Source organism: Rhodamnia argentea, chromosome 2 (genome assembly GCF_020921035.1).
Source record: "Rhodamnia argentea isolate NSW1041297 chromosome 2, ASM2092103v1, whole genome shotgun sequence".
NCBI classification, from domain to species: Eukaryota; Viridiplantae; Streptophyta; class Magnoliopsida; order Myrtales; family Myrtaceae; genus Rhodamnia; species Rhodamnia argentea.
Window position 1 is genome coordinate 8,587,983 of NC_063151.1, and position 24,008 is coordinate 8,611,990.

The 24,008-nt window shown below is 39.6% G+C and overlaps 2 protein-coding genes across 5 annotated transcripts; one reads left to right on the forward strand and one right to left on the reverse strand.

Moving 5' to 3' along the window:
- Positions 1-7,588, forward strand: LOC115738589 (filament-like plant protein 4). Of its 4 annotated transcripts, none has more exons than XM_030671236.2 (7): positions 1-284; positions 2,230-2,278; positions 2,364-2,505; positions 3,215-3,434; positions 3,526-5,909; positions 6,273-6,320; positions 6,939-7,588. In XM_030671236.2, the coding sequence occupies exons 3-7, from the start codon at positions 2,383-2,385 to the stop codon at positions 7,371-7,373; spliced, it is 3,210 nt and encodes a 1,069-aa protein (XP_030527096.1). In that variant the 5' UTR covers positions 1-284; positions 2,230-2,278; positions 2,364-2,382; the 3' UTR covers positions 7,374-7,588. The 4 variants fall into 4 exon arrangements, with proteins under 4 accessions (XP_030527096.1, XP_048130797.1, XP_030527093.1 ...); XM_030671233.2 differs by having other exon boundaries at positions 2-284; positions 3,526-5,914; positions 6,275-6,320; XM_030671234.2 differs by lacking the exon at positions 1-284 and adding an exon at positions 368-869 and having other exon boundaries at positions 3,526-5,914; positions 6,275-6,320.
- On the reverse strand, positions 1,654-23,774 carry LOC115738668 (auxin-responsive protein SAUR50-like). The gene is made up of 2 exons (XM_030671364.2): positions 23,384-23,774; positions 1,654-1,670 (listed from the first exon to the last, which is right to left on the reverse strand). Exon 1 carries the CDS (start codon positions 23,713-23,715, stop codon positions 23,386-23,388), a length of 330 nt encoding a protein of 109 aa, XP_030527224.1. The 5' UTR covers positions 23,716-23,774; the 3' UTR covers positions 1,654-1,670; positions 23,384-23,385.
- Positions 23,775-24,008: the final 234 nt, after the last annotated feature.

Consider the following 24,008-nt stretch of genomic DNA (forward strand, 5'->3'; position numbering starts at 1 on the left):
TTTTAAGTGACACTTTGAGTCCGAACTCCAAACCCACCTCTCATTGCAATTCACCCACCACGACCACCACCGTCGTAACCACCACCGCCGGCGTCAGTCTTCCTCCTCATCCTTCTCTCTCTCTCTCTCTCTCTAGGCTCGAGAAGAGCTAGCTAGACGGTTAATGCCGAAGCGACTGACAACGCCTTGAGTTGGGAGATCTCTAGTTCGGCTTCCGCGGACTCTCTGCGTTCGAGCTCGAGCTCGAGCTCGAACCTCTCTCTCCTGGAGCTGCATTCACTCCGGTGAGTCCGATTCCTATTGCGAACTCGGCGGCTTCCGCTCTTACATTGGTTCTCTGTGTTTGTCTCCGCGCCGTCTAGGATAGAACTCGCCGGGGAAACGGGGACGGAAAGCTTTCCGATGCTTTTCGCGTTCCTGATTATGATGTCGCTGACGCTGATCATTCCAGCGGAAAAGGCTCTTTCGGTTTTAGCTCGAGGTGCTTGCGTTGCTCTTCTTCCCGTCGCTGGCGGTGAAGGGCGTTCTGCGCTGGATTCTTTCCGTTTCGAGGTCCACTTTTGTAACCGAGTATCGTGCGAATGGTCCCGGCGATGGCTGAATTTGGCCGTAAACGCCTGATACGTCGCCGTTGAGTTCCGGTCCCCGGTCACTGGATTTTGTCGCTTCGGTGCTCGTTCGCTGTTGTTCTAACCCGATTTGTGCATGTGTTTGACCTGTCTCTCAGTTTTCGCCGCGGAAAATTCTCCTCAGCGGGAGCCACCTTCTTGTTCTTTTTTTTTTCTTCCACTTTTCGAGTTCATCGTCTTTCGCTATCATCTATAATCGCGTCCTCAATTCCTGCTCCCATTTCTAGTTTTCCTTTTCAAGTGAGTGTCAGATCCTTTACTGCTAAAAGTTTTTCGATCACATTTTTTCTTTTTTTGGAGTCTGTCTTCGCTCACATCTATCTTCTGAGTGCTTGTTCTTCCAAGTTGAATTTGCTTGCGATGATGTCCTGGCTGTTTGATTCAAGAGCTGCATTACGAATTGACGGTGCCCATCTTCGTCCCCAACGATGCATGTGATGTTTACTCATTTGTCTCTGGAACTCCGGACTTAGCGTCATACCCATGTCTTCTTTTCTTTTGTTTTCTTTCCTTTTTTTGTTTGACTAATCAATTTTGAGACCTATGTGAAACAAGGGTATATAGAGATGCCAACTTAAATTTATGCCTACTGTGAGATCGACATCCTGAATTTTTTGGGGAAATGCAAGTGAGAGCAGACATGATCTGTAGAGAGATTGTAGGGGAAACAAGCAATGGAGATTTTAGCATCCCTAGTCATTGACTATGTCGCTTAAACAAAGTGATAACGTGTCTCAGTTGTCTGATCTGAGCTTCCGTTACATTACAACTGGGCTGGTACGTCGAACAGAAGACTGCAAAATTCAAGTTGTGTTCTGATCTTTGATGTTAAAAGACCAAGTAGGAGTCGCAGTTGTAATGTGTTTGAGGTCTCCTTCATCAAATAGTCCAATTGGGAGCCTATTGTTTCTCATGTCCTTAAAATTTATTTCTCCAAGCTTTAATTTCTCATCTTCTGTACGTTATGGAAAACACTTCTTTTGGTCTGTGGGATCTATTGAGACAATGTGCCTGGTGACAACATTTCTTCTTTTTCGTTCCGGTATTTCGAGTTCAGTTTTCATTCTTCCCTTGAACAGTTTCTCTTCCTTTAGATTTTCGGTCCAAGTAAAATATTTTGCTCTGATATTGCTGTACACACAAAAAGATATGAGCGATGTTTGAGTTAGTTTGAAGAAGCTGGTACATGTTTTTTAGATTCTCTTGAATACGAACTGGAATTTTGGCTTAAAAAGAGAATAGCAACTAGGATACAGTATTCTATTTCAACAGGTAGGAATCTCTCCGGTTTGGAATATGTTGTGTCAGTTTTCATCATGATTGTCGATTGGATTACATTTAGGAGCTTATTTTATCATGGACGAAATTAAATTCATGTATGAACGGTATTGCAGAGCTATGAACAATATAGGAGTTTCGTTTCAAAAGAATCTGAAGATTCGGAATACCTATGCGATCCAATTGTCGCTTGAATTACCAAATCTTTAGCATGTGGTCTTGCCTGTGTATCATTTCCTATCATATGTGTTAATATGCAATCAATTCCACTCAAATGTCTCTCCTTCCCTGGCGCGCTCTGATCATATCAAATGTTGTACAGGAATCTGCATGCTTAGGATATCATCAGGCTTGGAAGATATATCTCACAGGTATTGCTCTGTTATTGTTGGATTAATACTGGGAAGTGTGTGCAACCAGATGTTCACTTTAGTGTTGAATTTAACTTCGCTGTAGGGCTAAGTAATTGTTGGGCATGGAGCGTCGAAGTTGGCCATGGAAGAGAAAATCGTCGGACAAGTCTTCTGCCGAGAAAGCAGCAGCTATATTGGACTCTGCCAGTGCTACCTTAACACAGGGAAAGACCCAAGTTGATCAGGTTCGTTTGCTGATAGATATAGTAGCTAAAGATCGGGTCATGCCTTTTTCTTCTGAGTACCTGGAATTTCCATTTTTAATCCGTCTTCCGAGTCTGCCAAACCAGTGAAGACTACAACTGTTTTTTGCATTTGTTGAATGTCTATCAGAATGTTTACTCCTGACAATGGAGAAGCTCGTAAGCAGAATTAGGTATTAATTTCTCCAGTTAGTTGAATGCAATATCTGGTATTTCCTGTTTATATATTCTTGACCCAGTTTCCGCGTGAACTTCCTACTTGTACTCTGGTAAAATCTTATTAACTGTTGGTTTAGATGAATTGCCAAAACCATCAATATGCCATGTACATGTGAACAATTGTAGATGCCCCAGATGAAATTTTGCCTTCTGCCTTTCCCTCCTTAGTAAATTGACTCCCTGTCCATGCACTGATCTTCTTCAAGGTTCTTTTCTTTCCGTGTAATTTGCTGATCAAAATCGCTAGTGCTATCTTTCTAGGTGCTGCAAAATATCACATTCACTATTAGATCCCCCATATTTATCTGTTCCCCTCGCTGAAAGGTCCCATTTGAATTTATTCCCGTGTCTATTTTTTTGTTTCTTCAATAACCCGTGGGCTAAACTTAGGTGAGATTTGGTGTTTTCTTCTATGCAAGTTCATTTTGCTTGCTTATGTCCTTACATGATATTCTCCCTTCGCTGTTCACAGGATAACTACAAGAAACCAAATTATGTTCAAATTTCTGTGGAGTCCTATTCACATCTCACCAGTTTAGAGGATCAAGTAAAGACATACGAGGAGCAAGTTCAAACACTTGAGGAACATATTAAAGAATTAGATGAAAACCTATCTACCTCCAATTCAGAGATAACAACAAAGGAGAACCTAGTGAAACAGCACATGAAAGTTGCTGAAGAAGCCGTCTCAGGTATACTGCCAAGCTATTCAAGTTACATGAGATGTACTGGGAGAGCAGAATGCACTTGTTTTATTGACCTTTCTAGCTGAATCATTGACAGGTTGGGAAAAGGCTGAGGCAGAAGCTTTGGCATTGAAAAGTCATCTAGAGTCTGTAACTCTTGAGAAGCTCACTGCCGAAGATCGTGCATCCCATCTGGATGGCGCTCTTAAGGAGTGCATGAGGCAGATACGGAATCTGAAGGAAGAACATGAAAAGAATTTACAAGAAGTTGTTCTCTCCAAAACCAAGCAGTGGGAAAAAATAAAGCATGAATTTGAAGCCAAGATTGTCAGTATGGACCAAGAATTGCTTCGTTCTGCAGCTGACAATGCTGCACTTTCGAGGTCGCTTCAAGAGCGTTCTAACATGCTAATTAAGATCAGTGAAGAAAAATCAAAGGCTGAGGCAGACATTGAGCTGTTAAAGAGCGATATTGAATCATGTGAAAAGGAGATTAATTCCCTTAAATACGAACTTCATGTTGTTTCTAAAGAACTTGAAATACGCAATGAAGAGAAGAACATGAGTGTGAGGTCTGCAGAAGCAGCCAACAAACAACATATGGAGGGTGTCAAGAAAATAGCAAAGCTAGAGGCAGAATGTCAAAGATTGCGTGGTTTAGTGCGAAAGAAATTGCCTGGTCCTGCAGCACTCGCCCAAATGAAGATGGAGGTCGAGAGTTTAGGTCGAGATTGTGGAGATTCTCGCCTGAAGAGGTCCCCGGTCAGGCCTCCTAGCCCTTACCTTTCTCCTATGCCAGAATTTTCTCTTGAGAATGTGCAGAGATTCCACAAGGAAAATGAGTTCCTTACAGAACGTTTGTTGGCAACGGAAGAAGAGACAAAGATGCTGAAAGAAGCTTTAGCAAAACGCAATAGTGAATTGCAGGTGTCAAGGAACATGTGTGCCAAGACTGCTAGTAAACTTCAAATTCTAGAAGCGCAATTGCAGATCAGCAATCAAGACAGAAGTTCACTAAAATCGATTGCTCAAATTCCTGCTGATGCTTCTTTCAGTCATAATGCCAGCAACCCCCCTAGCTTGACCTCAATGTCTGAAGATGGAAACGAAGATGAAAGAAGTTGTGCTGAGTCCTGGGCAACTGCACTAATCTCTGAGCTCTCTCAATTTAAGAAAGGAGAGAACGTTGAGAAACCAGTTAAAGCTGACAATGCGAGTGACTTGGAGCTTATGGATGACTTCCTTGAAATGGAGAAGTTGGCTAATAATTCAGACCGATCCATTTCCGTTTCGGATGGTTCAGCTATTAAGGGACCTGACACTCCTTGCAACAGTGCCCCAGGAGAAACTACTAGGGGCAAAGATTCGGATTCATCTCCCACTGCGGCATGTTCTGTTGTTGAAGCATTATCAGCAAGTCCTGAATCTGGCATGAAGATGACATTCATGAAGCTGCAATCGAGAATCTCTTCAATTTTTGACACTAGATCAAATGAGGATGACGTGGACAAAATTTTGAAGGATATCAAACAAGTTTTGCAGGATGCACATGATACACTTCATCAACACTCCGTGTCTTGCATTTCTGATGAGAAGCAGTATTCTGATGCATTGTCCAATAGGAAAACTTGTCCTGAAGATCTTGATTGGATGGGAGATGCCAAGCCAGCTAATGGAGCTGATCAGACATCAAACAAAGAAATGGCAGCTTCTCTTGTCCAGATTCATGAATTTGTACTGCTTCTGGGCAAAGAGGCAATGATAGTCCATGACATATCTGTTGATGGTGATGCATTGGACAGGAAAATCGAGGAGTTTTCTGCCACCTTCCATAAAGTGCTAAATAACGATGCAAATTTGTTTAATTTTGTTCTTGATCTTTCTCTTGTTTTAGATAAGGCTAGAGCGCTTAAGTTTAATATCCTTGGATACAAGGGTGTTGAATCTGAAGTTAGCAGTCCTGATTGCATCGACAAGGTTGCACTGCCTGAGAATAAGGTTATTCGACGCGATGCTTCAAGAGAGAGATACGAAAATGGCTGTAGAAACATCATTGGTCTCACTCCGAATCCTGATGTTTCTGACGATAATGGAGGGTCAGATTATGAAATAAGGACTTCGCTGAAAATCTCTTTGGAGGATTATGAGAAATTAAGATCTGAGAAAGACAAAGTGGCCATGGACTTGGCCAGCACAACTGAGAACTTAGAGATAACAAAGACCCAGTTACAAGAATTGGAGCAGCTGCTAGCAGAAATGAAGACACAGCTGGCCGCTTCTCAAAATTCTTACAGCTTGGCAGAAACACAGCTGAAATGTATGGCAGAGTCATACAGATCTCTGGAAGCACGTGCACAAGAATTAGAAGCTGAAATAAAAATTCTGCAGGCAAAAATGGAGATCCAGGGTAATGAACTTCAGGAGGAAAAGAGAGGTCATCAAAATGCTTTGGCCAGATGCAAGGATCTTGAAGAACGTTTGCTGAGGTTTTCACTTTGCATCACACTTTTTTCCTAACATTTACGTAATACTTTCCTGGCATCATCTGCATGATATTGCTAATAGCTGTGACTGGTCAGGCAAAAGGTGGCTTGGAGTAAAATTCTTTTCTCCCACGTTTTACCTTGCTTATTTTCATGCTCACTTTCTCTTTCCCTTCACATCCATATTATTTAGCATATGAACACTCCCCCCACCCCCAAACAGAGTTCGCTTTCTCTGTCCGTACCTTGACGCATGTGAACACTGCTTGCAACTGGTCCATTCAGTCAATCTTCTCTTGACATCCTTGCTTTCATGTAAGTTGACTGTATTTTCTGATTCCTGGATCATCCATTTATGTATAGGTATGAGAGCTGCTCATCACAGGAAGATGCTGACAAAAGTAAACAGGTTGGTCCTTATCCTTAATGTTGGTGGTCCATAGATGGATTAAACATTTTCTACAAAAAGAAATTTCACCTTCACCTTAATGTAATATGCTTGCGATGCCTTCTGTGTTGATCCATTGCTGAATTTGATTTCTCACTCATTGCTCTGCTCATTACGTTTCTAGGTGGGTGCATGTGTGGGTTCATAGCTTTAAAGCAGTGCCACAAGTAATTGATTATGCCTTTTGGTCATGCTGCAGAGCTTTCTGATTTCCATGTTTACTTCTAGGAACTAGAAGTAAATAATTTGCATCTTACAGTCCACGGTTGATCTTAACACATGTAGGATCCCTGCTTTAATTCCTGGTTCCACCACTGTTTGCATTTGCCAAGACAGGAATTGATTTTGAATTCTCATATTTTGGGTAGTTATTATTGTACTGCAACCATACATGCTCTGATATGGTCCGGTTTAGTTTCCTCGCCACTTTGTAGAGTCACTGTGCAATCTTTATATGTCAGCAGTGTCTGATGTTTACCCGTTTATGTTAATTAATATGCTTTTTAGAGTCAGGCGAGCTTAAATGCCAGCATTTATGTTGCTTCTTTATTCCATGACAAACTGTTTGTTTTGTTGCAGGAGAAGGAGCTTGCAGCTGCGGCAGAGAAGCTAGCCGAGTGTCAAGAAACAATTTTCCTACTGGGCAAACAATTAAAAGCATTACATCCAAATTCAGAGCTCACAAGTTCCCAGCAAAACGAGAGGACCCAAAAGGAGGACGAAACTACTGTCGAGGGCACGAACTTGCAAGACATGGATCAGGCCGAGATGGATGATGTCTCAATGACCAGTTTGCAAAGAACGGGAGATGAATCGCCGGTGCATCCTCATAACTTCCCGCGCAGCCCCTCGGAAAGTGAAGCAAGCTTTCTGAGATCTCCTGTCAATTCCAAACGTCCAAAGCACAGACCCACCTTGTCCACCTCTTCGTCTCCCTCGTCAGGTCCCACTCCCGAGAAGCAACAGAGAGGATTGAGCAGATTCTTCTCCTCGAAAGGCAAGAACAGCCAATAGGCTTGCGACGGGAACAATAACATTATCTCGGGTACAGAAGATGATGTAATGTTACTAAAGACCGGATGTTCATATTCATGTGGTAGTTTGCAAGTTGGAAGGTTTCAACTGGTGAAGTTGAATCCGCCGGGTTCTCCAAATGACAGGATTTTGCAACTAGCGTCTGTACATGAGTTATGTTTTCTGTTAATTCCATCTCTTTGCAACTTGCTGTCCCTTGCTGACCAAGACATAGTTTCGGTACTCATTTCTGATATACAGCTGCAAACCTAGCGTTTATTATGATGTTTTGTCTGAACGGTTCAGGAAGAAACGAGCATGTACTTGTACGAATCAAGTTCAGGAACTCAATACAGTCTCATTCCTTGAATGACCCCCAGCACACACCCTAGTGTCTATAAAACGCAAGAGTTTCTCAATTCTCTGGCCCATAGGCTGAAGCCTGAAGGCCATATGTTCATCCCTTTGCGGGCTTTCTGATGGGATTTCACGCGGTCAGTAGCATTGCTGGGTACATGTGCCCGCACCGACCTGATGAACCTTAATTCTTTGACCTTGAAATTTCTGCAGCGGATTGGGTTTTTCGTTTCACGGGGGTGCTTTGACTCCTCACAACATCTTAACATCGTAGTACTATTGCCATGCCCATCGCGTGGGGCTTGTTTACTTAGTCTAGTCATGAATTGGTGACACACGTCATGTTGAGCTTGAGTTGTGTCAGAAAAAGTTCAATATCGAAAAATTGATGTGGTGTGAAGCTATTAATATATCCTAATCGGCTAATAATTCACATGTTTTAAGCTTTTAAGTGAAGGTAAATTCAATTAGATATATTGACTAGGGATGATCGGCTCCAGGTTCGCCGAAAATGGAAGCTCAGAATATTTTGAACTCATCATCTAATACCCACCCAATCCGATTCAGGTTCCAGGCATTGCTAATACCCATCCGATGGACTTTCATTGCGCGCTCCCAACCTATCTGATGATAAATGGGGAAAAGAGTAATGATAGAGCTTATAAGCCTACAAAGTCTTCAAAAAAGCTCCGTAGTGGTCCAATTGGATAGAGCTGTTGTTGTATCTTGCATTTGGTTAACATGAGGAGAACACGCCGCGTGACGAGACAAGGGCCATACATATTAGGACATACTATGATATGATGCACATGGCTCTTCTCTGTGGGGCAAAACATCGCGTGCTCATCATCCCCCGCGCACCCATTTTTTTTTTTTTTTTTTTTTTGGGGTCAGCCAAACCCAACTTAATGACAGCCGCTCTTAAGTTGTGCAACTTGTGGGGGCCATCCATCCCGCCTTGCAATGCTAATATCTATCGAAAGAAGGGCTCACGCTCCCTTTCCCTGGCCACAGCTATTTATCTTTGTTAATAGAAGTTAATTAAGAGATAGAATAAGGTTTGGATATTTAAATATCAAATCACGTCTTCATCTAATAACTTAAATTATTGAAACAATCGGCAGTGGTCCCATAAAATTTCACATTTTATCATAGCAGAGAGATCCCGATGATCGGTTTATATGAACCCCTTATCTATTGCCTTTATTAACATTTCCACACGTGTTACTATGCCAAAGTCTGGCTTGCTGGAATGGGTGAGTGTTAGGTGTCAAGGCATGCTTAAATCAACGGTTGTCTCTCTGCGATCCACTCGCCATGCTCTTTCTTTTTTCTCTGGAACGAGGAGAACCTGAAATCCTCAACGTGACCGATCTTTTTACAGGTGCACGCAAACCACTATGTGTTCATGTGCATCGGATACTACTCCACTCACAGGACGACGGGCATGCCACTGAGATTAATTTGAGTGGGAGACGACATGAAAGAAACAGACCATACTACCGATCTAGCTTAGGTGTTCGACACCCCAAGTCGCCAGCTCATGGCCCAATGCAGAGACAATTCAGCTTACCAGTACAAGCTCGGTGCGTAGTTCTTCTTGAAATGACTACTCTACTGCTCGAGAATTCAGAAACAAGACCAAATAATCCCCGTTCAGGTACATTCGAACCAGACAGCATCGCATGATCTCCACGCCGTTTTGAACTTGACGAGGAAGAAATTCTCCCGAGGAACGGTGCATGGGCGTTGAAACTTCGATTTCGATGCTGGGAAGCGTCGTTGATTGTACGTCGGATCATACGAACTTCGTCTTCTTCATCGCTCTCGCACGCGTCCACATGCAAAATCTCTGCTAGGGCGTGGAGAGCATTTTGCTTTCCATGCATGCATGCATGCAACGACGACTGAAGTCATTTCATAGAGCTAGAATAAAGCGAAGCGTTTTCATTCCCCAAAAGGAATACATAGTTATATTAATGGGGGAAAACATTTCTATTCCTTGTTTATAGGGTATTTTTAGATGTTATTTCAAGGATTTTTAGGTGCTAGTTTTGTTTTTTTCATTAAAGATAAATACTGTGAACAAATGAGATATGATAGATTTGAATGGAGAGAGTTCTCGACTTCATTTGTTAATCTTTTCTTTGTTCGAACTAATTGGGTTTTGCATGTTAGTTATAAAATCTTCTTTTCTTAGGTTCCGACCTTTTTTCGTTAAAATGTATGATGTAGATAATATTTTCTTAAAAATAATTACTTATATTGCTTAAAAATAATTTCTTTTTTCTCTTCCTTGTTTCCTTTTACTGTGTTCATCTCCAGGTCATCACGCCGACCAGAGGTGAGCATCAGCGGTGACCGGAGGCAACCGTTGGCCAGGCGATCCTCGACCTTCGCAAGTGTCGACGGGCGGCCCTTGTTGTAGTAGATCTCCACTGGTCGACCCCATGGCTGGTCAACCCCCAGCAACCAGATATCGCGCTAGCTGACCCTCGCCGCACAAGATCTCCACTAATTTACCCTTGGCTGGTTGATCCTCGGCGCAACGGATCTCAATCTCCGCTGGTCGACCCTCGGTGACCAAATCTCATGAGACCCTCCAGATCTCGCGGCTAGATCTTGGCTTGTAAGACAGTCGACCGTCCAGACCAAGTCGTCATCTCGCCATTGTTGTGTGACTCCAGGCGACACTCGCAGGTCCTTGAGGTTCTGAACTGAAGGAAGAACCTGGGTTTGATTTGGTTGGAGAAGCTAAAAGTTCATACAAAGAAGATCGAACAATAAAAGGAAAGAAAAGGAAGAACGTAATGAAAAATATAAAAGAGAAATTTTGAAACATTCAAAAATTAATAAAAAAAAGGGGATCATTTTATCTAAATTTGTCGACATCAAAAGGCTAGCCGTGGTACAGAGGACTTCACGGCATCATTTTCAAGCAAAAATTGGCTGGAAGAATTCCATTGAAATTTTGTGCAAAAGTTTAGGACTACATAAGCAAAACTGAAAAGTTTAAAGTTAAATTGACATATGTATAACATATTTACGAACATTTTTGTTAATTTTTCCGGGCACGTGTTACAAAAGAGATTAAGGGTACGCACGACAACATTTCTGCTTTAGAAATCAACTTCTAGCTAAAAGTTGATTTTTCTACTTCTACTTCTGAGCATAAGTTGATTTTTTCACTTCTTATCCAGAAGTTTATTTCTGATCAGAAAAAAGCGTTTGATAACATGACAAAATTTTTGCTTCTAGAACAAAAATTTGTCCGGTGACCGTAGAAAATTTCTACTTCTGGAACATTGTTTATACAAAATCTTTTGCGAAGAATTATTGATCCTAATCTAAAATGCATGTTATTCAAGAAAAGTGAAATGCAAGTCTTGACTGATGTACATATAATCTGTCATTTAATTATTTTATGCAAATGAGGATAAAATTGGGAAAACTCTATTAATGAAAATGGTGGCCGAGCTAATATATCCATGCTAAAAAACACGGGTAGTTTCGATGCTTCCTCGCCTGTGCCTTTAGCATGATTTATGTTGCAATGGGCATAATATATAAATCTTCTTTATGCCTAAATTGTCTCTAATTCGGAGGTGCATCATGATACATTTAGTAAATCATACCATTGGACGAGTTGGTTTATGACAAGCAATAATGCTTTCGAACAATCTGGTCTAGTTCTTGTTAAGAACCTAAGGAGAAATTTCAAGTGAGCGCATCTAAAAATGACATTCACAAATCATGCGTAGTGCTTTGAAGAATGTAAAGATATATACATGCATTTTGCCTTCTCAACATCAAATTTCTTGCTTTCAAGAATCTGAAAAACAAGATAAATGATTTGAGAAGTTCAAAAACAATAGCAACAATAGCATAATTGTGACTTTGTGGGATTGCTCGGTCTACTTTAAAATATTTGTGGGATGCCACTTAACCAACTTGGGTCAATTGCTCGATCCACTTTGCAATGATCGTGTCTTTGCGGAATGCCATTTAACCAAATCATGGAACATTTATTTCTTATAGTTCGTTAAAAAAATGATATTACTAAAATACTTTCATGCAATACAAAATCTAGTGAAAATTTATTATATTTTTATTTTAAAAATTTTATTTATTTATTTATTTAACGGCCACAGGAGACCAGTGGTGGCAAACGGCAGTCACTAGCGGCGGCGGACGATGGTTACCGGCACTAGATTGTCTCTTTCTGATTTTAACTTTTGGAGAGAAATAACTTTTTTTTTTTACTTCTGAAAGTTGCTCATAAACAACTTCTGAAGCAAAAAATTACTTTTGAAATAAAAAAAAATGAAGTTGCATATCCAAACGAATTTCTGTTTCGGAAGTTGCCTTACCAAATAGATTTCTGTTCCAAAAACACTTATGGAGTAGAAATTTTGCTCCAAAAGTGTTATCATGTGCGCCCCAAACCGGTGGCCACGCTTCAACGTGCCAACCATCATTTCTCTTCGTAGTAGAGATGGCCATGGGCAGGAACCGGTTGGTTCCTGTTCATAACCCGGCGGTTTCGGTTCGTGGCCACGGGTGAACCGGAATCGAAACCTTAAGGGGCAGTTTCGGTTCCGATTTTGAACCGACTGTTCCGGGCCGGTTCAAGGTTTGGTTCCGGTTCAAAATCGAAAATGGAATAGCCGATTCCGGCTCCGGTTACGGTTTTTAAATTTGATTTTTCAATAATGAATTATGAAATTAAAAAAAATAAATTATGAAATTATGAAATAATAATTTATCAAATACAAATTATAATCAAATTTGGGGGGGGAAGATAGGGGGAAGAGGATTGAACTTAATGAATTATTATTACGCGCATACATATCTTCTTGGGAATAGAAGAATCACAGCCTATGTAGTTCTTTTACCTTTGATAACCACATACTTACCTCATTATCAATCGTCGTTACCCGTTTCCGTACCGATATCCGTGGCGGTGGTATCTCCATCATAGAAGAATTCAGCTTCATTACTGCAATCCATCTCTTGTTGTTGATATTGAGTTTTTGTCCAATCATCAACACAAGCTTGAGCCTCCACCGAATCCGGAACTAATCTTGAACGTCGATTGTTCAAAATGTTGCCTCCAGCGCTAAATACTTGTTCAACTACAATTGTTGAACAAGTGATTGCTAAAACCCGTCTTGTGATGCGAGCGAGAATTTGGAATTGGGTTGAATGTCTCTTCCACTAATTTAGAATTATGAAATTTGTGCCGCCTTCGGATTCACCAAACTAAAAAAAAAATGGTTAAATAGGTTTCTATTTTAGAAATATTTTCTATTGCTCCCTTTTTATTTTTTTTGCCTATTCATCAAAAGTTTGTGCCGTCTACTAATTTTACCTATGTTCCTGCTTTGTATCTCATTAGATTGGGAAGATCTACTATCACCTAAATTATATTTACTACAAAATTAATTATACAATTTTACTATTGCGTTTTTAACCACTGTTTATATAGCTCTAACATTTACCATCTCATTGGATTGAAAACAGAAGCAACCAAATAAATAAGAGGAATTTTGGTATAATAATGCAACCATTTTATTCGCATTGTTATAATAGTCGGATCTAATTGATCATCTTTTTCATTTTCTTCAAAAATACCAGCAATATTAATACACTATGTTAAAAATAAATGAGTAGTAGAATAATAAACATCGGATAAAGTATAAGTTGCATCATTAAAAACTTTTAAAAAATCTATTTTTTTTTTTTTGCAAATATCTCACTCTTATGGGAATAAATTAATTTGAGAAACATTATTGGAAATAAATGTACATAATAAATCTTTATATGCAAAAGATTGATTAAGCAACCCGTACGTAGAATTCCAACGAGTTGGAACATCTCTTGAAAATATTTTTGGTATTCTTCTATTTACTTTACAAAATCTACCCCTTTCTTTCATAATTTGGGAATGTTTTCATAAAAATTGAATTGCTGTTTTTATTGGGCTGAGAAAAATATTAAGAGTTTTTAAACCATATTGTACACATAAATTTAAAATATGGCAAACACATCTAATGTAAAAAAATTGTCCACCAAAAGCGGGTTTACAAGTCTTTTCTAACGCTGGAAATAAAACGATATTTGCCGCGGTATTATCAAAACCAATTGAAAAAATTTTATTAAGCAAAAAATATTCTTCTAAAATTTTTCTAATTATTTAATAAATATTATTTACGGTATGCCTATCATCAAAAACTTGAAATGCAATAACTCTTTTTTGAATATTCCAATTATCATCTATCCAATAACATGTAATACCCATATAAGAATGAATTTGCCAAGAATCACTCCAAATATCATTACCTATATGCACACGTCCATTAAAATTCATAATTTTTTTTTAAACTTCTTTTTCTCTTTTAAAAAGATCAAAAAGTTGGCGTTTAAGCATATTTCTCGAAATAGGTTTTGCTTGTGAAGTACATGTAGTTTGTATAAAATGATTAACACCAAAATTTTCACCAAAATTAAAAGATAAACATTCAACGACAACACATCTAACTAATTCTTCTTTATAAACTTTGTCACCGTAACAAAATAAAGGAGGAGTGTTATGATTGGCATACCCGAAAATTTGTTGTTGGCTGGCGTTTGATATTCGACCTCCGATGCTGTTTAAATGTTCCATAGTTGCCTCCACCTGTGAATTTGTATGTTACCCCACAATATTTACATATTATCTGATATTTGTTTACGCCTAAATGTTGCTTCATGAAGTGTTCCATATGTCGGATGTAACATCCCATTCGAGCTCCTTTGTTGTCGACATTTCTTGATATCGGTAGGAGGATGAAGATTTTCTTGCGTTGGGACGTGCTCGACGTTGGAAATAATGTTAATATCATCAACATCGTCTCTCATATATGCAAAATCACGAGGATCACGAGGATAATCGGATTCCCCCATCGGGTTCTTTCTTCTGTCATTAGCTCTGCTTCCATTTGCATTTCTTGAGTGAATTGAGTGGAAAACGGATTCAGAAAATTGAGAGAATTGAGCGGATTGAGAGAATTTAAGAGAAATTGTGAGAAAAAATGAAAGCTAAAAATGTGTATTTATAATAGTTAGGATAAAATTAATAAATTAATTAAAAAATAAAAAAAGAGGGGCCGGGGGAAATGGCCGTTGCCTTGTAACGGTAGGGGAAAGAGCCGCGGCTCTTTCCCCACTATTTTTTATTTTTTTTTTAAACGGCTATGAAGCCGGTTCCATGAAACATGGATTTGTAACCGGCCCATATGGGACGGGCCAGTTCCGATTTGGAACCGGTGGGCCTAGTCAACAGGTCGGTTACGGGTTTGACCCAGGCCGATTCTCGGCCCAAATCGGCCCGTGACCAGCACTACTTCCACTTCGTAGGTATAGCAGATCTAATAGTGGCTGCAAATAGTTTTTATCCTCAAGTCCCCAAAGGGCTGAATGTTCTCGCTGCGGGGACCGACAATTTGTTAAAAGAAGAATTGACCAAAATTCCAATCGAGTTTAGCTTGAGTGGGCAATTTTGGCTTCTTCTATTTTTTCTTAATTTTTTTCCCGCAGGAGAGACCTAAAGGGACTCTGAATACGAAAGCTAAACTTTTGATCACACAACAGAGGAGATCAATTTCTTGTTTGTTATTGTGGCATCCCAACATGGTTTGTCCCTACATCACACCCCACCCCCCCAACATGACTGGTTGTCTATGGCTAACATCAATTACCTAATTTTATCTTACAAAATATCAGGAAAAAAATTGAAAATAAAATAAAATATTGCAGCAGCCCCCACCTTCACATTGTGACTAGAGATATATCTGTCTAGAGAGCATTGTTCCAAAAAAAAAAAAAAATTGGGACCACTTCTAATTAATACATTTTAGATATGTCGATAAAATTCGTAGTTTAATAATTTAATATATGAAAATATCCGGCGCAAATTGGGTATTGGACCGATGACTAACGCATGAAGATGGGATAAAATCGTGGGCTTTTTATTTTAATACCGCATAAGATTTTGTGAGACGACCATCGACTATTTTAAGATTGCAAACTATGGGGAATGTTTGGTTTGGTATTTGGATATTCCAATACAAGTCGCTCTTTTTCTCCCTTCTTTTTTTATTTATGTGTTTCTTTGGTTCCTTTTACCTTTTTCCCGGGAAAAATTACCAAATCAGTTCTCAACATATTATGAGGATGTTAACCGAGTTCTAAACCTTTCAAATTCGCAAGCACAACTCCAACCCTTTCAATTCAGTCCCTAGTTTGAAGAAACCTCTAAAACATTACACGTTTATTATCCATTTCCTCGATTATTTACGTAACTCGACATTCATAACCATGATTTAGTCACTATTTTTAGCATCCAATGTCTGCACACTTTCTCTAGCAAATGGTCAAATTAAAAGTGTGTAAATAGTTTCCTCTCACATGAGCCAACTAAAAACCTATAATGAAGGCGAAAGCATTGATTTAACATTAAAAATCCCTTAAAACGAGAACTCAACCAATCTCTACATTGACTTAAAAAAAATCGACAATTATCAAGAAATTCCAAAAAAGATGAGAATCTTTAGGAGAGAATGCCATGTGAGCTAGTTTTTGTACTTTTCCATGCGCAACGCCCGCATCACCTTCGATCCTTGGGAAGTTTTGTCCAACTGATGATCAGTCTGAAACAATGATTGCTCAACCACCAATTTGACATTTTGGAAACTAAACTAAGGCTAATTAATCTCTCCAATCGAATTAAATTTGATAGGAACAGAAGTAGTTCCAATGCCATCCAAGTTGGCACAATTGCACAGCGTGACTTCGGAGCTACTTGATTTGATCACACGCCACATGATTGCTATTGGGTCAATGATGTTGTACCTCCATTGCCAATCATAGTGTCCTCTCTAATACCCTAACGCATATCCATTCCCCTATATGTACTTTAAATGCATTTATCACGTACGTCAATTTGAAAAAAAAAAATGCCACTAAAGTATCCATACCTTTTCATATATCTTTAACGAGTGTCCTTACGACACGTGTTCATCACGAGTCTAACACAAAGATCTCGTTCGCCCCCTTTGTCCAATATGGGTGTGTGAATAATACATGTCGACGACCTCTAGGACAATATATATAGGAATTGATAACATTTACAACCTTTGAATCTCTAGACACAAAATCCCTTTTTCCAATTTTAGGGTGTTCCTCTCTTGTTATAGACAGGCAAAACCCCCCCTTTATGTCGATGTAGATGATGACCAGCACCGACGGGAGTAAAGCATCTCCATCTCATTTTGGCGAGATACCAAATGCCGGTTGCACGAGATATATGTAGGACCCCGGTAGGTATGCGAATGGCATGTTGCTGGTCGTATGTCGAAAGAGGAGCACGTTTCGCGTAACGAATCGCGAGAGATGCGCCGTCGACAAGACTCGTCGATTGCCAAGCTTTAATGAAGGAGCGGAAAAATTTATACAGAATGGGAAGAGGGAATACCAATGAAGAAGCAGAAAAGATCTAGGAATCATCCAACTGGAAAAATTGTCTTTGGTCTCCCTAGATGTGGAGTCCTACGTAATCACGTGTCTCTTCAAGAGAGATGTGAAAGACATAGGGATGCAAATTTTCCTGATTTACTATTCCACATGTGAGCTTTGTCTCCACATAAAAAAAAAAAAAAACCGATGGTGGCCCCCTTTTCTTGTCCTCTAATTTAGTGCTTTCGATGCGCAATTTTCTCTTGCTTCCGATATGTAGTTCCAGTCATATAACTTAATTTAATTTCATTAAGATTGAAACGCATAGTTTTCTGTTTATTAAAAGAGGGTTTGGTTGAATTTCTGGGGCAGTTTGGACTTTGGAGGAACATCACATGCTTATGAGCCTAAGCTACCCCCTACAATTGCAAAACCCGAGGTCTAAATTCAACGTAACTGTGTCCGTAAATGTTGTTTGAGGAAGCGCAAAGTTCGCCTAATGCAATGAACGAACAGGGTCTACTCAAAAGTCTTCTCTTTAGAAAATTTGTGGATCATAATTTTCTCGGCATGCAATAACGTAGAATTAATAATTTTCGGTATTGAGTTACTAACTTTTCGAGTATATTCAAGGGTCGGTGGAACGATTCTTCAATGAAATGAATCGAATCGAATTTGATCAACGCATGTTACTGGCAAATACCGAATAATAGTCATTTCCAACCTATTGGTTGCATGACAAAACGAAAAGACTGAAAAACATTAATTTTTTCTCATTTTGGTCGCTTAAGGAATGTTACGGACGTATTTATTAAGACGTTAACTAGTCATCAATCAATCGCGTTTATTTAAGAAAACCCTAGTTACCATATTATGCTCAGTAGGTTATTGACAAAAGAAAAAGTAGAAGACAAAAAAAACCTAGCTACTCACGAAAAGATGAGACTACCATGCTCTACGAGGGGGCTCATCTTTGTCTCGGAACTTGCTGCTAAAATACCCCCCAAAAAAAGAAAGAAAACTTTTATCCTATCGTCTCAATTTTCGCAGGAGAGACAGGAGTAAATTGCTTTTTTCGATAAATTTTAAGACTTTATTATAATTCTTGAAATTTTATAACTCAATTATACTTTAGTGACAAATTTTAAAATTTTCGACGCAATCAATCAAGCCCCGTAAGATTTATCGAAGATGAGAGAGAGAGAGAGAGAGGCGACTTCCCTAATTAGCGGGACAAGTTTCTGAGCGCGAGTTCTAAAGATTAAGATGGAATTGCAAACGGTTCGAAGTGGAAGCCGTGACTGCCGCAGGATGTCGACATGGATCCTCAGAAGACTCATCACAAGCTAGAAGCGTAGTTTATTACGCCCATTGTCACTTTTGACTTTGGAGATCATGGTGGTGTTGAACGAAGGGCGGATGACTGATTCGACTTTGTGCTACAGAAAATGTATTTAGTTCAATATGTCGAGAACGAACCCCCCCAAGACACTATCGTAGTCCCCCCATCACGAAGCACGTTCCCATGGACCGAATCAATGTTAAGATCCGAAGATTCTTCTTGTAACCTTTTTCTTACTCTATTACATGCGAAATATCCATTTCCAGCCATCGTGGCCGACCACTTGGCTAAAAAGCCTCCGAGTAGGCGTAGATGACGGGCCTAACGGTTCGCCGGCCCGTCCCCGGCGGCGAAGTGGAAGCGAGTGAAGGAATTTGGCGAAATAAGTAGAATTTACTTGTAAAAGCCTTGATTTTCTTATGGACGAATGTATTTGGTTTTAAATAAAGTAAATAAATAGATGGTGCCGTGTTTTATATCGACCGTTGCATGGGAAATGAATAGAAGCCGAAAGTGAAAAACAGAGAGGAGAGAGAGAATCTCGACAGAGGGGCTTTTGACTTTTGGGTGCGAAGTTAGTGGTACAGTACGGCTTTGGCAGTTGCTTATACGGAGGGTCGTTTCGTCTCGCCCTCCTCGCGCCTCCGCCGCGTGCTAAAGAAAATGATAGACAATTCACGAAAACTTTAGTAATTATGATTTATTAACTTTGTGCAGTATGGTTCCCTAACTTTTAATTTATTCAACTTGATCTAGAAATTTTTGGTACACATTTAATTTAATCGGCAAAAGTACAACAAATGTGCCAATATTTGTGTACAACGCTTATTTTAGTGCCAATTTTTTTTTGAATTATTTAAGTGCCAAATAGAAAAAAAAAAACGATCACCGAAGTGCTAATTCTAATAAAAAATGATTATTTAAGTGTTAATTTGGCCAAACAAGTACACATGGTATTTTTTAATTAAATTTTTAATGTTACGTGTCAATTTTTTTTTAAAAAATCAACCCATGTGGCGTCCAAATGGATTGTTCAACCTAAAAATAATTATTTTTTTAAAAAATAAAATTAAACAGAAAAATAGCCGAAAAAAAAAGGAACCGTGAGTTTGTAGGGGCAAAGGCTCTCCCATCAACCTCGCCGAGGCCTCGCTAGGGTCGGCGATGCCCGGTCGTTGCCTACCTCGCAAACCCACAACAAGGCTTGCCGTGCCTCTCCACGGCGAGGCCTCGGCGGGGTCGAGGCGGCCCCCCTCGCCACTGCACTAGACTTCTTCATTTTCTTTTTACCTTTTTTAATGTTTTTAACTTTTTGCTTTTTATTTATTTATTGTTGATTTGGAAGCTTCGAGCCAGCCACGTAGGATTTTTGGCGAAGCTCGCGAGAGTTGATACTAGAATAACCATTTTTCAAAAAAATTGAAACTTAAGTGATCCGAAAAAAATATTGACACTAAAACGAGCGTCGTGCACAAATATTGACACTCTTGCCGTACTTTTGCCCAATTTAATCTATAAACTACGAGAAAGTATCCGATATTACCCCTAAACTTGAATAAAAAACTAATTAATTTAGGGATTAGATTGAATATTTGATAAAAATTCAAGAATCATATTGAATGAGTTAATAGTTTGAGGTCATTACTGCAAATTGGAACAAAAATGAAAAGATTGAATTGCATGGCGATGGCGTGGCATGGTGCACATGCATGCGGCCGTGCAATCATCAACAACTAACTCAACCAACAACCTGTCTCTCTCTCTCTCTACCTGTCGCCACTTTATTCAACTACCGACCGCCGGTCAGTACTCTACTGTACGGTTGGACCACGATGAGATTCAAAATAAATTAATAATAAAATACAGCACAAAATAAAAATAAAAAAAAATGGAAAAATCCCTCTAGAGATGTTCAAAAAAAAGGAAAAAGATTTGCCACTGTACTATGAATTCTTCCCGTCCTTCCAAATAAACCTTCATTTCGAAGAATTGTCTCCACCTTATTTTTGGGCACCACCCGTGTCCATACGTCGCGTTTCGATATCCACCGAAAATCAAAATCCCAATATCTCTAAATATAAACCGAGACGGGAAGAGAGCTTTAAAGGGTTTCCCTTTATTGGTCCGTCCGTCCGTCCGTTCGTCTTAGTTAACGGTCGGATAGAAAAGGAAAACGGAAATGACGTACCAGCGAAAAATTAACTTGTTCATGCAACAGTTGGCTGATAATACCGCCTCCCTAAAATTTACTTAAAAAAAAAAAAGATATGAGCGAAGATTTCTTAAAGTTTAGCTAGTGACGATGATATTTACTGAACAAAGATTTTTCTTCGCCGAGATTTTTTTTTCTTTTAATAATAAGTTTGCCAAGATGTTGAATGGGGCACGTGCAAGTGGGTCATTTACTCCTTTTGAGGCGGATTACCCGATAGCCGTTGTTGGACCACCCCGATTAAATCGATTTTATTCTTAAAAAATAATAATAATAAATTCGACCGTGCTTAAATAAGAAAAATAAAAATCGATAAGAGTTTCGGATACCAAAAGGAAATCTCCCCTTCATCACCGCCCCCCAATGCCTCCCGGTAAAGAAATGGACGTTGACCCATCGATCCCACGTTCTCGTTCAATCACTTCGAGTTCAATCCCTCTTTTGATAGACCAAAAACAAAAAGAAGAGTCCCAACGACGATAGTTTACTTTCTGGTCTTTTTGATGTCACGATTCGGTTCTCAACGATATGCGCGGATCATCTCGTTCGCGCCCATTGAGCGGGCGCGGCCGGACCCCATACATGTTTTTCGAGAGGCTTGTCGAACGGTTGAAATTGCGAGTGAGTTCTTCGAGTTGATGGCTTTTAAAGTCTGAATTTTTGGGCCACTTTTATCTATAGCCATTAGATAGCTGCTATAGATATATAATCCTTCCTTTTATTTCTTTGGCCAAAAAAGGAGCCGGTCTTTCGTTTCGGATGGAAAAGAAACTAAGCTAGCCTTTTCGAGAGGTGGCTTCTCTTAGGAACTTATAAATAGTCCCGACGCTCGGACTTTGCTCGAGCTCGGTTGGGTTTAATTAGCTCGACTCAAATAAGCTTTCCAATGAAGCTTAGCTCGACTCGGCTCGATTAATCAATGGGTTTTGAGTCTTGCATTTCAGAAGCAATGATAATGTCTATTCTATGTGTTTTGTATCCACAAGTGTCTGAGTATTTTCAAGCATGAGTTAAATTCAGTTGAGTTTGAAATGAGCTGAGCGCTTCTTAACTAACTTTTCAACTAGTGTCTTGAAATATACTTGCTAATAAAGACCCAAGTTGCATCTAAAGTAAGAAAATAAATTTACTTTTTTACCCTTATACTTAGACACTTTCTTAACCAGATATCTTAATTTGTCTAATCTAAGTCCTTCAACTTTCACAAATTTTCTAACCAAATTTACTGAGATTTAGCGCACGCGAAATGATTATGTGGGTAAAACATGTGAAGAATTTAGCTAGTGTACACAATGTTTTGAGTCCACTCTTCACATTATAATGCCAGCCAACAACTAATCCCGGTTCTGGCCGGATTTGATACAGGAGAGACTTTTTTAGAAAGTTTTACGAGAGTAGAATGAATGACTTAATCAAGCAGATTGAAAGTACACGGGTATAATTAAAAAAAAATGGTTAATACCACCAAAAGCTCAAATCGATACACTTGTGATAAATTTACCACAAATTGAAATCGCAAATTGGTACACCTATGATAAATCTACTCCCAAACTATTTTTTTGACCATCGAAAATCATCAATTGATATAACCGTGATAAATTTACTTTAAACTAATTTTTTTTATCATGAAAAATCTTAAACCGATACACCCGTGACAAATTTATCCATCGTTAAATTGGGTCAATATCACGAGAAATTCCAAATTGATACAACCGTGATAAACAGAGGATCAAAACCCTAAACTGGTATATTTATGAACCGACACGTGTCATCTAACTCGGCAATTTGATGGTTAAATTTAATGAAAACCAACAAAGGGTAAATTTGTCACAAGTGTGTCGGTTTGGGATAAATTTGTCATAGGTGTACCAGTTTGAATTTTTTATGATAGAAAATATAGATTGAGATAAATTTATCACTTGTATACTAATTTAAGGTTTTTTGTGATATTAACCTTAAAAAAAAAAAAAAAAAAAAAGAAAAGGGACAAGAGCACGGATAGAAGTATAAAAAGGCAATCCATTCCAGTAGGACATGGTTCCCTAACTCGCTTAGGCTTGCGGGGAGCAACTTTTTGACATTTCGATTTCAATAAGTAAATGCAGTTTCCTTTTTCTGATCAAAGGAACGAGGCTGACATTGACAGGCAGCCAAGAAAAGGAAGCAGACCAGACACAAATAAACAGAGTCCTGAATTTGAGACTTCCTCTGTTGCCATGCTTTGCATCTTTGAGAGAGAGAGAGAGAGATTAAGGCTAATGAAGGGGGCAAAAAGAAATCACCCATCAAGATTAAGATTAATATTAATAGATTAACAGATCAGTTCAATCCTCTCTCACAGGGTCAATTGGCTGGTACATCCACCGAACACCGCCGTGAGGGGACAAAAATTACAGAGCCTTGGAGAAATTTACAGATCGGACCACCCCCACCCCCACACCCCAGCCCATCCCAGATAATATTCCTGGGATCCCCATTGGTTAGAGTCCACTGAGGAAAAACATGGAGAAGCAGCTTTTCAACTACTTCTTCTTCAACCTAGGCAAGAAAAAAAAACAGCAAAAACCCTAATCCTCAGAAGCTTTTTCCCCGAGTCTTGTCTCTCTCTATCTCAGCGTCGACGTCAGGGACCGGAAGACGACCTCTTCGCAGGGGAGGGTGAGGCCCATGTCGTGGTCGAACCCGAACTCCTCCTCGGCCCGCTGGAGGAGGCTCTGGAACTGGGGACGGGTCAAGAAGGAGATGGGCACGATGTACCGGGTCCGGTTCTCGCCGACGTAGACCACGAAGTGCCCCTTGGGCACGTCCAGAGGGAGGCCTCCCCCGCCCTCTTGGTCGTACCCTTGGGAGGACCGCTTGCCCAGGCTGGAGCACCTCCGCAGGATCTGCTTCAGGACGGCAGCTTGCGGGAGCTTGTTAGGCTTCTTGATCGCCATTTTCTTGCACAGAGAGAGAGAGCGAGAGAGAGAGAGAGAGAGCGAAGGGGGTGGTTTGAAAGGTGTGGGTGGAGGGGAGCTCTGTGGGGGGTATATATGGTGAGACCGATGATGAAGAAAAACAAGAATTTGACAGGAAGGATAAAATTGATAAAATAAATAAAAAAAGAAGCTTTTATTATTATTTTTTTGGGTCGATTTTTTTTTAAAAATATATTTTGGAAAATGGGGTTTTGATTTTGATTTTGATTATGATTTTTTAGGTTGGGGGGAAAAGTAAAAGCCAAAAAGCA